The sequence below is a fragment of the Ceratotherium simum genome, chromosome 16 (assembly GCF_057802395.1).
Source record: "Ceratotherium simum simum isolate JZ-2026a chromosome 16, ASM5780239v1, whole genome shotgun sequence".
Taxonomy (NCBI): Eukaryota; Metazoa; Chordata; class Mammalia; order Perissodactyla; family Rhinocerotidae; genus Ceratotherium; species Ceratotherium simum.
In genome coordinates, this window is record NC_141915.1 from 39,021,701 (window position 1) to 39,037,255 (window position 15,555).

At 52.7% G+C, this 15,555-nt stretch overlaps 1 protein-coding gene across 3 annotated transcripts in view; it reads right to left on the bottom strand.

Annotated features, from left to right (window-relative positions):
• Positions 1 to 15,555, bottom strand: part of PLXDC1 (plexin domain containing 1) — a 58,922-nt gene that overhangs the window by 18,527 nt on the left and 24,840 nt on the right. For 2 of the 3 annotated variants that reach the window (XM_004434586.3, XM_087441078.1), the window contains exons 3-7: positions 12,712 to 12,855; positions 12,373 to 12,442; positions 11,631 to 11,753; positions 10,878 to 10,996; positions 9,868 to 9,967 (exon numbers count right to left, since the gene is read on the bottom strand). In XM_004434586.3, coding sequence (XP_004434643.1) covers positions 9,868 to 9,967; positions 10,878 to 10,996; positions 11,631 to 11,753; positions 12,373 to 12,442; positions 12,712 to 12,855 — 556 coding nt within the window. The remainder of the gene's footprint in view (positions 1 to 9,867; positions 9,968 to 10,877; positions 10,997 to 11,630; positions 11,754 to 12,372; positions 12,443 to 12,711; positions 12,856 to 15,555) is intronic. The other variant, XM_087441077.1, reaches the window with a different exon arrangement.

The following is a 15,555-nucleotide window of genomic DNA, read 5'->3' on the forward strand; positions in this document are numbered from 1 at the left end:
CTGCAGAAACTTCCTACAGGACCTCAGAGTCAGGAGACCTGAGTTCTGATTTGAGTTCTGCTCCCAACTTGCCAGAAACACCTGCCACAACACCCTTAGGAGGACAAAACTGTAATTGTAGATGAAAAGATTTTTCCTTAAAATGGCAATCTGAGATGCTCTGGTATTTCCCACCACGTCCCCATGCCCACCCGAGAACCATGACTTGGGGCTGGTTTCCCTCAGCTCTGAAAGGCAGGCAGCCAGCCGCTGAGCTTTGTGAATGAGTTTCCCGACAAGGAGAAAGGGCCACTTAGTATTTGGTCTGCCCAGCAATTCTTCTTCCTTCTGGAAACATCGTTCTGTTTGGGGGAACTGCCCCCAGCCCCTTCCTACATGTGGTCTGCACTAGAGCTTCCATCTTCTTCCATGACCCTGCCTCCCTGGCCACACAGTGATTGGTCCAGGGCTGGGCATCTGATGCAGCTGGACCAATCAGAGACCTTCCCTGGGACTTCTCAACTGTAACCAGTAGGCCCTTTTGCTCTCTAGTAAGGATACTGAGAAGATGCAATCTCAGAGTCCATGAATGGCCATGGTTCCTGTCTCATGGGGAAGGCCAGAGAATGAAGCCACCTCGTGGAGAGAAGCAGGAAGTACTGGTGGCATTCCAGGCTCTGGAGTCCCAGGCCCTGCCCTGTTTCCTGCCTTCCCAGTTGTTAGCTCTTCCTTTGGTTCTTTGGGCTACTTCAGGTTCCTCAGTGCACCCCCTTTTCTGTTTAAGCTGGTTTGAGTTGGGTTTTTGTCACTAGAAGCCCAAAGTAGGTGAGGAGATAAATTTCTCACTCAGCTGAAGGTGGTTTGGAGGAAAGTTTCCCAAGGGGGCAGCAGAACTCATTAGGGGCACCCATGAAAGGAGGGGATTCCTGTGCCCCATCCCCCCACCCCCCGTCTCTCTCTCTCTGATGGCATTTTTCTTATCAGTGAATCTCGAGTGGGTCCCTCAGTCCCTCAGCAGCTCCTGAGGTGCTGTGGATGGAGCAGAGATCCCCGGAAGAGCAGCTTGACCACAGCGCTGTGCTGGCAACCTGGACATCTGGTCCCCCCACCTTCACCCTCCCAGCCTCAAGTGTCATCCCCTCACTGCCCTCTGCGGGCCTCTCCCTTTCCTTCTGCTGACCCCCAAGATCCAGACTGCTTGCCTCTCCTCCTGTGGCTTCCTTGCCTCCCCAGCTCTGGCTTCCCCTTGTTTCTTCCTGGTCTAGACTGGGTGCTGTTTCTTGCTTTTGCCCCACTGGAGAATAAGGTAACAGGACATGCGGGAGAAGGTCAATGCTCAGGTGGCGGGTGGACCTGAGGGAATCTCCTCTGTCACCACTGAGGGATCCTCAGAGAGTACTTATATCAGAGGCCCTCCCCACCCCCCAACCTACTGGCTCCTGTGGGGTGGGGCAGTGGGAGGACTTTGGCCTTGGCCTTCCTTTCCTGCCAGGGAGGATAACCACTCCAGCCCCCAGGCACCCTCCCTCCACCTGGACTCCTGAATTGGGGATGGATGGTTTGTCATGAGATCCAGGCCTCCTGCTTTTTTCATCTTCCTTCCATCATGGGGAGAGCAGGAGACTTGCTTCTTCTAAGGAAAACAGCTGGAAAGAGTGGGTGGGACGAGGGGTCCAGGTAGTCCTGAAAGGTGCTCACCAGGTAAGCCCGGCCCAGGTGTGGGCTTCATGAGCCATAAGATGGGCCACAGTTTCAGAGACTCAGACGTTATCAGCTTCAGAGCTACAAGGGCAGGTTGTCCTGCCATTCATTTCACAAGTGGGAAACCGAGGCCCAGACAGATTAATCCACGAACTGATAAGACTTTGTATAACACTTTACAATTTACCAAGCCTATCAACAGCCTTCACTGGAAAACATCTATTTAAATGAGAAAACTCATACAAAAGCACAGCACCACCACACACCCTATTCATTCACTCATTCAACACACAGGTATGGGCACCTGTTATGCCCCAGGGGCTGTGCTACGTACGTCTCGAGCACCTAGTGACCTGCAAGAGAGACCTGGCCCTGCCCCCATGGGGCCCACATCATTGGAGGTCACCTGGATCTGACTCCTCTCCCACCTTTCTCAGGGACACAGACGGACATCACCGGTGCCCCTATTTCACAAAGGAGGAAAGTGAGATCAAAGAGGGAACACTATGGGGGCTGGCCCCGTGGCAAAGCAGTTAAGAGCGCGTGCTGCACTGCTGGCGGCCCAGGTTCGGATCGTGGGTGCACACTGATGCACCGCTTGTCAGGCCATGCTGTGACGGCATCCCATATAAAGTGGAGGAAGATAGGCACGGATGTTAGCTCAGGGCGAGTCTTCCTCAGCAAAAAAAGAGGAGGATTGGCATGGATGTTAGCTCAGAGCTGATCTTCCTCACAAAAAAAAAAGAAAAAAGAGGGAACATTATTTGCCCAAAGCCGCATAGCCTTTTTTTTTTTTTTTTTTTTTTTTTTTTGCCGAGACCAGACTTAAAACTCAGGCCATGATGCCGGGGCAGCTCCAGAAAGTCACCAAAGGTGTGTGTGTAGAGAATGTTCAACTGGCTCCTGGAGTGGGGAGCATTTGCCAATTTCTACCATGTAAATACTTCCCCGTGCTGATGTCAAGCTACCAATCTGGAGTGACTGAACGTGAATTGGGAAGAGACGCCGTCAGCCTGCTCTTGTGAATCGGTGTCCGCGTCTCCAGCACACCACTGCATGTGGTTTCTTGATTTGTGTTTCTAAAAGAGTCAAAGGGAAACGTTTACCACGTTTTCTTTAAAAATAAATAATTAAGCCAACATCCCAAAGATTGAGTAATTGGGTGTTTATTTTTCTCCTAAACAACCCTAAGCCTGATAAAGAAGAGGTCCGGGAGGCAAGCCTCATAAATATTAGGCAGTAACTACCACCTGTCTACAGGGTTACCAAGGTCTTGGGGAGGAAAGAGCCCTCCATCGAAAGGTGAGGGAGCGAGGTTCACGGAGCCCTTTACGAGCATGTGTACATCCACACAGACACACAGACACACACACACACACGTAGATTTTTTTGATACAAGAAAGGCCCCTTGCCAAGCAGGCGTGGGGTCTGAAGAGACTGGAGTGAGGAAGGGCACCTTTCTGTAATTCATCTGCCCACAGGAGACACCAATTTTCAATTCACACAAAGGCCCATATGTGCTGCAGGGCCCTCCCTGTGTGACACCAACTGCATGTGAAGGTGGCCTGGGCTTTGAGTGAGCCTGGGAGATGCAGAACATCTAGGCGGAGGATGGGGAAGATCCAGGCAGACTTTCACAGCTCCATCCCACCCACTACCCCCAAGGTCCATCTCTTCTTCTGAAAATCATCCCTTTTAGCATCAAAATGTAATGGGATAAAAAATAAATGTGAAACTCCAGGTCTTCCAAGGTGCCTGAGGCCGTGGGGTCCAGAATCGATGTAAACCATTCTCCCTTTATCTGCCTCATCCTTCAAGGTTCAGCTCAAATGACACGCCCTCCTTGAAGACTTCCCCACCCTTGGGTGCAGTTAGTGTCTCCACAGCTTCCTGTGCAATGTCCAGTGTTACCTGTTACACTGCTCGGTCAATATTTACTTTGCTGCGGGCCGGCCCCGTGGCTTAGCAGTTAAGTGCGCACGCTCCGCTACTGGCAGCCCGGGTTCGGATCCCGGGCACGCACCCACGTACCGCTTCTCCGGCCATGCTGAAGCCGTGTCCCACATACAGCAACTAGAAGGATGTGCAACTATGACATACAACTATCTACTGGGGCTTTGGGGAGAAAAAAAAAAGGGGGGGAATATTTACTTTGCTGGACACCCACCCGCCCCACCAGGCTGGCAAGCTCCCCAAAGGGTAGAGCCCGCAAGTTGTTTGTCTCTGTACCCCAGCCCCTAGCACCAGGCCCCACACACAACAGGGCCTCAAGAAACGACTGTAAACGAGTGAATGGGTTACAGATAGTCATGAAAACCTCAGCAACTTATTATAACTTCAGCCTGCAGCCCAAAGGAAGAACGCCCTTCCTCTCCAGCCCACCACAAAAGGGCAGCCCCAAAGGGCCACAGAAAGCCAGACATGCCCCTTCCTAAGTGAGAGCTCAAAGTAGGATGAGAGACGGCTTTCAGGACTTCTCCATCTGCAAGGATATAGAGGAGAGCTCGCCCTCTCTCAGAAGGAAGAGAAATGGGAGGAACAAAGAGACTCAGGGTTGGGGCACAAATGGAGACACAGACTTGTCAAGGGAGCTGATTTCAGGGTTAGAGACACACAAATGGCAGCCAGAGAAGGTGGGGCTCCCAGCAAACCTCACACCAGAATCTGGAGACGGGTCTCCTCACCAGCCGGGTTGGGGAGCAGAGCTGGGGATGTGCCTCAAGTAAGGGTGCAGCCAGAGATGGTAAGATGTCCTCCAAAACCCAGCCCAGCCCTACCAGCGGGGCGGGGGGTGAGTGTGGCAGGAGGGACTCGAGGGTGGGTGTGCGGAAATATATCTCTGATTAAAAATATTCACCCACTTCAGCTGCCAACTTGTATACCTGTTTGATGTATGGCTTTGGTAATATTTTTATTTCTCTATAAACAGAATCCTTAATATCCCCCCCTGAGTTATTTGCTTTGGGATTATCTTACCAACATCCGGGCTCGCCCAAGGATGATGACGTCCATCTGCATGATCACCAGATCCCTTCCGGAACCAAGACGGAGGCCACCCCAAAGCCACATTTCTGGCAGTTTGAGACGTTCTGTTTTATCTCTGCTTCCAATCATCAAAGATTCAGAAATACTAAGGTTGGGACACGGAAAGCCTTGCCACCCAATTAAGACAAGTTAATGGCTCAAAAGAGAGGTTTACATGTCCCATTTTGTTTCAGTACCAGACACCAGGGGCTGGCTTGGTGGTGTAGTGGTTAAGTTTGTGCACTCCACTTCAGTGGCCCAGGGTTCGCAGGTTTGGATCCCAGACGCAGACCTATACACCGCTCATCAAGCCATGCTGTGGCGGCATTCCACGTACAAAATAGAGGAAGATTGGCACAGATGTTAGCTCAGGGCCAATCTTCTCACCAAAAAAAAGAAACCCCAGACACCAGTGGGAGAGAGGGGTATCAATCACAAGAAATCAGACTGACAGAGCCTGCCACAAACTTCCCTCCAAAACAGATGATTATGATATAAAATACATAAGATGGGGGCCGGCCTGGTGGCGCAAGCGGTTAAGTGTGCGTGCTCTGCTGGGGCGGCCCTAGGCTCACTGGTTCGGATCCCGGGCACACACCGATGCACCGCTTGTTAAGCCATGCTGTGGCGGTGTCCCATATAAAGTAGAGGAAGATGGGCACAGATGTTAGCTCAGGGCCAGTCTTCCTCAGCAAAAAAAAAAAAAAAAAAAAAGAGGAGGATTGGCATCAGATGTTAGCTCAGGGCTGGTCTTCCTCACCAAAAAAAAAAAAAAATGAAATGAAATAAAATACATAAGATGGTGGTTCAGGAAAAAGTTTTCATTCACTCATTCATGTATTCCTTTACTCATTTGGTTATTCATTCAATAATCATGAATCAAGCCCCAGCAGGGGACCCCAGAGATAAACACAACAAGGGGCCTGTATCCCAAGGGGCTTTCAGCCCAGGAGGGGAGGCAGGAGACTCCTCAGCACTGAAGCCAAGTAGAAAAGGGGCCAAGAAAGAAGAGGAGGCAAGAAATGAGAAGACTTAGGGAGCAGAGGAGAGAGAAAGACAGAGGAGAGAAGTGCAAAGGGGGAGGAGGGCCCACGATGGATATAAATCCCTGATGAAGCACCTTTATCAGGAGAAGCGAGAAGACAAAATGGGCCAGAGCTGGTGACAACATCACCCCGCCCTCCACGTCCTCACTTGGCTGGTCCTTCTCACCCTTCTGCAGCCAGATCCCGGGCCTCCCACCTCCCCTACACAAAAGTACAGTCCTCTGACACATTTCTGGACTCAAGTTTTCCTTTGAAAGGAAAGGAAAGTTCTGGTAAAGGAGAAGGCCCAAGTGTTAGGGTCATTCGAGGCCATTCTGGGGCCAGCCAAGGGGCAGGCTACAATTTAGAGCCCTTTATACAGAAATCCTCATTAATTGATTCCACTAATTCAGAATCTCTGTCAGTTTTGATGTTGGCTACACTAAAGTTGCTTTTATACTGTCCATGAATGAAAGAGTTTCTTAAACAAAGGAATAGAGGAAATTATATTGATTTCTGGGGGCCCCTCCAACCAAACAAAGAGTGTTTAAGCCACCCTGTATGTTTTGTGTGCCTCTGCAAAATGATGCTAGTTGCACATGAATCTTTTCTCTGCATCAAAGCAGAGAATGCATCTCTGCAGACTCTCTGCTCCAAAGCCTGTGCAGCAGTTTATATAAGGAAGTGATGGTAAGAAAAGCTCTGGCTGTTTTCAGCATCTCCTTCCCTCAACCCCAGGGGTGAGACTGTGCAGAATTCCCTCCGTGCATCAAGCAGGGGGAAGAGGGGAGCATTTGGAGCCTGGGGGAGGGGATAGTCCCTTAGACAGTGTTCAGTGGCTGGGGGATTCTTGAACAGTGGGGAATCAGACTCCATTCCTCACACTGCCCCAGACAGGAAGGAGCCATGCTTGGGTACAAGGATAGTGATACCACTCATTCCATAGGACCAGGTGGGCTTGGATAATGGGAATATCCCAGGTGACATTAGGCTCTGCAGACCAGAAGGCTCTCCCTGAACTTCTGTCTCATTTAAGCCCTGATTATTTGGGATTTACTGTTATTTGCAGTTCACTCTAATCCCGACGAATTCCCTACTTCCTGGATTGAATATCAGACCCAAAGGAATCTGACCACTTAGCCATACAAAAGCCATCACTCCCAAAAGTGGAGATCATGGCCCATTTTAAAACCCAATGAAGGCCGCGGATACAGTCCCAGAAAAATATATGCACATGAATATGCTCCACTCGTATTTCAATATTCCTTCTAAAGTCTATCTGGACCCTCCAAGCTGAAAACCTCTGACAAAATGAGATGCAATTACCAAAGCGCTCACCCCGAACTCCAGTGGTATCGGGCTCTGTTCTCACTTAGGGTCACCATGGAGCAGAGGACAGGTCTCCGCCACACCCGTTCCCTTTGGCGGCACTCACTGGCACTGTTACTCATTTCTTGGGCGCCTGCCCTGCCACAGGCCCTGGACTAAGTGCTGGGGCTACAGTGAGCCCCCAAGGAGCCCACAGCTAGTTGGGGACAAGGAGGATGAGCAGGACAGTGTGATGACAAAGTGCTAGGGGGATAGAGGAGGAAACCATGAATTCTGCTTCATGGCAGAGGCAACATCTGAGCTGAACCAATAGATGAGTAGAATTTTGCCAAGCGGTGAAAGGGTTGGGGTGGGGGCCATTTTATACGAGGAACTGTGTCACAGAGACACGGACAGCCCTTGACATGTTTGGGGAAGACAGGGCATGCAGACCAGTGCTGCCCGGACAGAAAATGTTTGGAGAGGAGCCTACAAAGGTAGGCTGTGACCAGCTGCATAGGACCTCCAATGCCACACTAAGGATTTTGACTTGATGCTGTAGGCAACAAGGAGCCAGAGAATGACATGATCTGATCTGTCTGTAAGTGACAAGAAGGAACAGGGGACAGAGGGAAGGGAGACTGGAGGCTGGAGCTGCTGGGCAGTGTCTGGGGGTCAGGCAGCGGCTTTCACCTGGCTGGTGGACCCAATACCTCAGCAAACAGCACCTGGAGTCACGGCAGAGCCCTTGTGTCTCCTCCGGGCCTCAGAGAGCAGGCGCAGCTTCCCCCCTGTTATTTCAGGTGGGCTGTGCTTCCTCCCAGTCCCTCTTTACCCCCTCTCCCCAAATCTCCACGGCTAAAACAGCCTTTCCTGAACCACAGAGGAGCCTCAGATGCAGACGCTCCCCAGGGAACTGACTTCCTCTAATTCACCCTCATTCAACAGCTGGATCTAAAACACATTTCCTGAGACTCCGCCTGCACAAAGTTGTGTGAGGGAAGCACAGGGCATTGCCCCTGACGGTTCAATGATGCACAGGAGGGGGTGGGGTATGGACACCAGGAACTATCCTTCCTGTGAAACAGCCTGGGGTGCATGCACATTGGGCTGGGGGTGTTTGAGGAAGAAAGGATTCACCCTTTTGAGTGGAATAGGGGCGGGTCAGAATTAGAAAGTCTCAATGGTGGATCCCAGGGAATATCTGGGTTTCAGTTCTCTCTTTCATAGCTGTGTGACCACAAGCAAGTCACTCCACCTCTCTGAGCCTCTGTGTCCTCATTTAGAAAAGGACAAAGGTACAGACTTCTCTTACAATATTGGGAGGATGATCCAATAAGACACTGTAAAGCTCGGTGCCTGGGGATGGGATTATAATCAGTGTGGTCAGCAGCCTCTAACACGGCCCCCAGTGACCCCTGCCTCCTGGTATTCACACCTGTGTAATCTTGTCCTGAGTGTGGGCTGGACCTAGTGACTTGCTTCCAACCAAGAGAATATGGCAAAAGTGGTGGAATGGCACTTCTAAAATTAGGTTACTAAAAGACTCCGGCTTCCATCTTGCTCATCTTCTACTGCTGTCTTCCTTGCCTGCTCTGATGGAAGACAGCTGTGAGCTGTCCCGTGGGGAGGTCCACAGGGCAGGGACTGAGGGGGGAACTGATCCCTGCCAACAACCACGTGAGAGCTCTTGGAAGTGGATCCCCCCGATCAATGGTTGAGATGACTGTAACCCTGGCAAACACTTTGAGAGCCTGTGAAAGACCCTGAACCAGAGGACACAGCTAAGTTGTGTTTTGCTTCCTGATCCACAGAAATTCTGAGATAATGTGTTTGTTGTTTTAAGCTGCTAAGTTTCAGGGTAATTTGTTATGCAGCAGTAGCTAACTAATGCAATTAAGGTGATACTGCGACTATTTAGCAACCAGCTCAGTAGAGGCGTTAACCAACCAGTTAGAGCAGATGCTGACTGAAGTGATGGAGCAGGGTTTTGGAGGTCCTTGCTAAGCCACTTGCTAGAGCCCTCGGAGTTCAAGGGGGAGGTCAGGGGAGAGGCAGGTGAAGTGGTAGGAGTTTATCTTACGGAAATACTCACGCCGGGGCATAAAAATACCTACTTGCGAGAATATTCACTGCAGCATTATTTGTTATAGCAAAAGGTTGGAAACAACTGAGAAGTCTATGCCAGGCGACTGGTTAATTTAAGGTACATCCACACAATGGGCTATCACACAGCCATTAAAAAAAGTGAGATGCGTGCTGATGTGGAATGACGGGCAGGATACACTTTGTTCAGGAGCAGAACAGAGGACAGCATATGCCATAATTTGTGTTAAATATACGTATCTATACTTACTTACCTGAGGCTTGTAGCCTAGTAGGCCTGGTTGCCTCCAGGAAGGGGAGTTGGGGGATGGGGTTCGAGGATGGGAGAGAAACGGAATTTCCCTGTCTTCTGAAACCTCCTGTGACACTCCTATCACTTAGGGTGGGGAGGCAATTATGCTTGTGTTCTGCGAGGACTCATAAACCCTAATTTGGTGTCTTTGGAGATTTTCTAAATGGAGGGGTTGCTGAGTGGAAGGGCCCTGGTTCCCCTTCCCCTCAACAACCAGAGCTGTGCCTCCCACAGGAGATTTTATCGGAAAAAATGGTTCCTCCGCTTTAACAAAGAAAGATTGGAACTCACCATGCCCCCCTTCTCCCCTCAGTTCCCACTCAACTCCCCGCCATCCATCCACTCCCCGCCACTGCCATCCCCCTACCAGCCTGGCCAATTAGAGCTGAGTCCAACCCAGTCCAGGTCTCCGCTGGATCCCTGGGGACTCACCTGGAACGTCCAGGGATGGGTTGAGGATCATGAAGGCATCTGACAGGCCTGCTTTGACGGGGTGCTGGGAGGAGCTGATTTCCCGGACGGACATAGGGATCTGTGGCAGGAGGAAGAGCTCTGTTACTCCTAGACACTCGTGGGCCAGCCTAGACTTCCCTCTGAGCTCCAGACTCTCTGCCCGCTCGGGCCACCTCTTGGAGGACTCAAAGACGTCTCAAAGCCAATGCGTCCACTCAAATTCCAAGTCTTCCCCACACGACCTCCTTTTCCTTTTCTTCATCTTTGTGAATGGCACCTCTGTGCAGGCCAGAAACCTGGGCGTCACCCTCGGCCCCTCCCTTTCCTTCATTTCCCCTCCTCCAGGCAATACATCTCCAAATCCTGTCAATTAGCTTGCTAACTGGCTCTCAGATCTATCCAGTTCTCTCCATCGCCCTCCACCTACCCCAGGCTGGCATCGCCTCTTGTAAATCATCTCCCAGCATTCCCTCTGAGCCCCCAACAATCTGTTCTCCACACTGAAGCCAGAGTGACCTTAGTCAAAGGCAGATCTGTTTGTTCCCCTGCCCTGTCTTGCCTCCACTCTCTCCTCTCCAGCCATGCTCTGTCCTGTCTCAGAACCTTTGCTCCTGCTTTCCCGAAACACATTTCTCTCTCCTCTTTGCTTCCTTAACTCCTATGCATCCTGCTGATTTCGACTCTTTTCCTCAGGAAAGCCTCCCCTGAGCCCTGCTCACGTAAAGAGCCCCGCCAAAGGCTCTCCTGGAACCAAGCATCTCTACTTAGGAGCACTTGTCACAGTGGCGATTCTGCATTTGTCCCTGCAATTACTGTCTATCTCCCCAACCAGACCTACAGCTCCACAAGGGCAGGGTCCGCAGCCATCTTATTAACTGCTGTACCCCAGCACCAAGCCCTGGGCCTGGCACATCTGGTTCTTGACAGATATTTGCTGAGTGAAAGAAAGGCTCCAGGACCCAGCTGTCTCTGCAGCCGGGCCCACCCACCTCTTTGTAGCCGAAAACAATGCGGCCATCACGGTGCAGAGCCACCTGGAAGGTGAAGCTGCCCCTGTCCTCCCAGCCTTGGAGGTAGACGTGGTCCCACTGGACAACAAAGACAGTCCCTGGGGAGAAGAGCAGAGACCTGTCTGGATGGGGAAGTAGTGCAGGGAGCAGGGCCCTGCAGAAACAGTGGCCAGCGTGGATTGGCCACAGGTTGGGTCCATTAGGGGTGATAGAGGCAGTCTACAAATTTGCCTGGAGGCAGGAGCTGGGTGGCCCACAAATACCAGCCTGGCTTCCGAACTGGAGAGGAACCAGAAGACCCTGCTTCAGCCCCCCAGATGCCATGCCTGATGATCTCTTACCCCAGGCATGACCCTTCCTTCTTGCCTATCCTGACCCCTTGAAATGAAAAGGAGGACAAATAACAGAAAAGTCTGTTCTCCTGAGGCAGGAGAGTGGGTGCCCAAGGGACAACTTGGTCAGAGTAAGAAACGACATAGGTCCCTGGTATTTATTTCACCTCTACTAAGAGCCAAGCACTTTCATTTCCTTATCGCATCTGATCTGCTAGGTAGCAGGCATTTTTGTCTCCATCTTACAGATGAGGAAACTGAACACAGAAAAGCACGGTGACTGCTTTGCTGTGTGACTATGGGCAAGTCTCCCAGCCCTCTCTGGCCCTTGCGCTCCTCTAAAGGGCCTGGATCAAGGGAGCCCTGGCTGGGTGACTTAAACTCTGAGATCTGGTCTCACCATTGTCAAAGTAAGCAACTGTGGAGTTGTCGGAGTAGCCAGGGTTGAAGTTGGCCATCAGAGGGGCCACGTACTGAGTAGCTGTGAGCATCCGATGGATCACATCACCCATGAAGATGAAGCCTGGGGTGGGGAGAAGTGCAGAGGAATCACCAGAGGTGGCCCAGAGGCGTTACTTCCTTGGGCTTTTTTTCCCCAAGGGTAGGAAGGAGCAGTGCAGACGGACCTGGAAGCAAGCTTTGGACCTCTGTCCCCCATTTCCACCTGGTGGGCTCTGGGTCTGGCATGTATGAAGCAAAAGGGTCCCAGACCAGAGGAGTTTCTCCCTGCCCCTCTAGGTGGGCACAAACTCCCACCTCTCCCTCTCCCTGGGAGAGTGCCCAGGAATCAGAGATGGGCTCCCCATATCAACATGGAGCCTGTCCCAGGAACCAGGCTTTCAAGGCTGTCTCTCCCTCCCTCTCATTCACAGACTCAGAACCACAGGGACCACATGGACTGCCCACACTGGCCTGAGCTGACCCAGGGGGAAACACACACAAGCCAGTCAGCTGATGTGAGGGAGGTGTTCTGACACACTCCCTGACCTGCTTCCTGAGAGTGGGGTCCCGAGAGCGCCAAACGTGGGTCCCTCCCCAGTCCATCTATACAACCCCGTCTCTGGTGAACCTCCCCAGTTAGGTCCCCTAAGTTCTGGCTGAGATCTCCAAACCCTCCCCCACGCCCACTGACACAGCCTTACCTCCGGTTGCTATGGTGATCTGCCGCAGAAGATGCCCGTAGAAAGGGAAATCGAAAGACAAGACCACTCTCTGCAGGGGACAGGAGAGAGTTAGCATGGACTGAGCTGCAGGCCAGGGGGCTGCCCCATGCTTGTCTGGACAGGGTAGGGGGCAGGCATGTCCAGGGCAGGCCCCCAGGACCACAAGTGAGCACCCCACCTCTGGCCAAGCCCCCCAGGATCCCCTGGAAGGCACCTCCCAGGTCACAGACCTCAGGCCACTGCCATGCCCACTGACCAGGTGGGCTGGCCTCCAGCCTCCCAGCCCAGAGCAGTGCTGCTGGGGACAGGGGCACTCACTGAAGCCTGCCGGTGGGTGTTGGAGAGGATTCTGTGGACCTTCACTTGGCTCCGGTTGGCCTCGGCCATGTCCACCCACAGCTCCCGGCTTCGGGGCTCGCTGGGGCCGTACAGACGGGAAACATAGTAGCTGTGGTTGTCCTCCTGCCACCACCCAAGACAGAGCCCACAGGAGGCATGAGGAGTCTGGCATGCCAGGAACCACCCTCTGCCCCTCCCCAACCCAGACATCTGGATGCAAGAAGTCATGGCCCTCCCAGGTGCTGGACCTGTGGCCCAGAGGGCTGGTTTAGGCCTGGGATCCCCTGGGCTCTCCTTGGCCCCAGACAGCTCAGTATCCAGCCCCTAGCCCCAACAGCTCTGGTCCCAGCCAAATCCATACCTGATGTACCTACGCTCAGCCCTGCCATTCCCAGACAGGGCAGGAGGCTTGTCCTACAGCCCCTGAGTTTCTGGAGAGCACACCTAAGGCAAAGCTCAGATTGGGGCACCAGGGAGAAACAGACGGGGGCTGCAAACAGAGCCCTTGTCTTCAGGGAGCTCCCAGACTGTGAGGGAGACACAGTCTCTGCCCTGGGAGTACCTTGTTTAAGGGAGAAGAAAAAACTGGATCGTAGAAGCCGCCAGTCTAAAGATGGAGGCAGACTCTTGATCTCGGGGAGTTACTAGTCTGAGGGAGGAGGTGGGACTTATGCAAACAGAATACGCAGACACAGACCCCCAAGCAGAGAGAGAATGCAGGGCCCATACTACAGTCACTGGAAGGTTGAGAAAGGGGAGAGGAACAGCCAGGATTCCTTCAAAACGTTTTTCTAATCTCTACTATGTGCCCGATGGGGATAAAATAAAAAACAAGCCAGAACACGGCGGGCTGGGAGTTAATTCTGTCAAGCCTCTCCTGCTCAGGAGCATTTAGGGCCAGGACTTAAAGGAGGCCGGGAAATGTTGGCAGAAAGGGTGGAAGAGCCAGGGGAGGGGGTGATGTCACAGCATCTCAGCCCACCCGGGAGCGCCAGCTGTGGGAAGAAAGGAGGCAGAGGAGGCAGGTTCACTCGGCCGCCGCCACAGAGATGGGGCTGCTGACCCGTGAGGAGCCCTGGGCGTCATGGGTCATTAATCAGGCTGTCCAGCAGCAGGAGCTGCAGACACAGCAGAGCAGACCACGTTCTCCCTGCCAACCTGCCGGCTGCCCAGCTAGCCCTCGCCCTGGGCCCAGTGTGAGCAGGACGGGGATGCCTGCTCTCCCCACCCACAGGGAGGCAGACTCTGTTCTTCTGACAAGTGACACACTCTGGGGACCCGGGGTCAGGGCAGGGCTGGGGGAAGACGAACAGAAGAAACACGGTGTTGGGGGGAGATTTCCCACTGCCACTGCCTGGTTCCTCCCCTCCAGCCTCCAGACTGTCGCCCCTCCACCCATCCTCAGCACAGCCATCAACAAATCTAAAACACGTGCGAGGCCACATCACTCTGCTCACGAGCCATCTGGGGCTCCCACCACCCTCTAGACAAAACCCAAACCGCAGCCTGATATGCAAGGTCTCTCCAGGAGCCAGCTGCACCTCCTCTTCTCTCCCCTTCTCTCATTCCCCCGTGCATCTTTATGCACGCACTCACCAGACCAGGCTCCCCTAACAGTCTCAGGCCACCAGCGGTCACTTATGCCTTTGCACATGCTGGTCCTCCTGCCTGCAGTGACCTTCCTGGCCTTCTCCCCCAGGCAGATTCCTACTCCTTCAATGCTTAAACAGCCCCTTCTTACTGACCCTCTCCCCCTACTTGCCCAGTGAGGACCTCCACCCCTTGCAAATGACCATCCATGGGAGCCCTCAAGGGTGACTCATGTGTACTATTTGTGAGAGTCACATGGGCCTACCCTTGTTGGATTACTGGTTTTACTCATGAAGCCACCTGAGGGGGACATTCTGATACCACCACCCCTGGGTGAAGGCAAGTGCCCATGCCACGGATGGTGCCTCTCATTGCTGCCACAGTCATCCACCCTGGGGCCCAGAAGGTGCCCAGAGAAGGAAGCCCTGCCCCCCAGTTCTGCCCACTGTGTTCATGCCCAGACCTCAGCCTTCCTCAGGAAAGCGGCTTCTTCAGCCTCTGCTTCCCACCCCACTCCTAGGAGATCAGATGCCACGTCTTGTCCTCCTGGGTGTCCATCTCTCCTATCTCCACCCATCTCTGCTGGGGATCCCCACCTTGATGAGAAAAACCAAAAAACTAAAACCAAAAAAAATCACCTACCAAGGAACAAAGCTCCGTGCACAGCAACTCACGCAAAGAGATGTGCACATAAGTGCCCAGAAAGAGTCCAAGGGTCCCCGGCCTGCCTCCTGGGATTCACATGGTGAATAGTTTGGTTTGTTTGTTTTTTTGTGTGTGTGTGAGGAAGATCAGCCCTGAGCTAACATCCGATGCCAATCCTCCCCTTTTTGCTGAGGAAGATTGGCCCTGGGCGAACATCCATGCCCATCTTCCTCTACTTTTATATGTGGGACACCTGCCACAGCATGGCTTGACAAGCGGTGCATAGGTCCACACCCGGGATCCAAACCTGCGAACCCTGGGCCACTGAAGCGGAGCACGCACACTTAACTGCTACGCCACTGGGCTGGCCCCAGTGAGTGGGTTTTATTCCACATCAGTGCAAAAAAATGGGGGGCCCTGAATGACACTGTACATCTGACAGTCTGCAGGACCCTGACTCTGAAGCCAGTTTAGGTTCAGTTGTGACCACATGCCACAGCCACGGCTACAGCTCACCTTTCCCACCCCACTCCCACCCAGTTCAAACAAAAACGTGGTTTATTAAAGACCATCAGTCAGCATAAAATT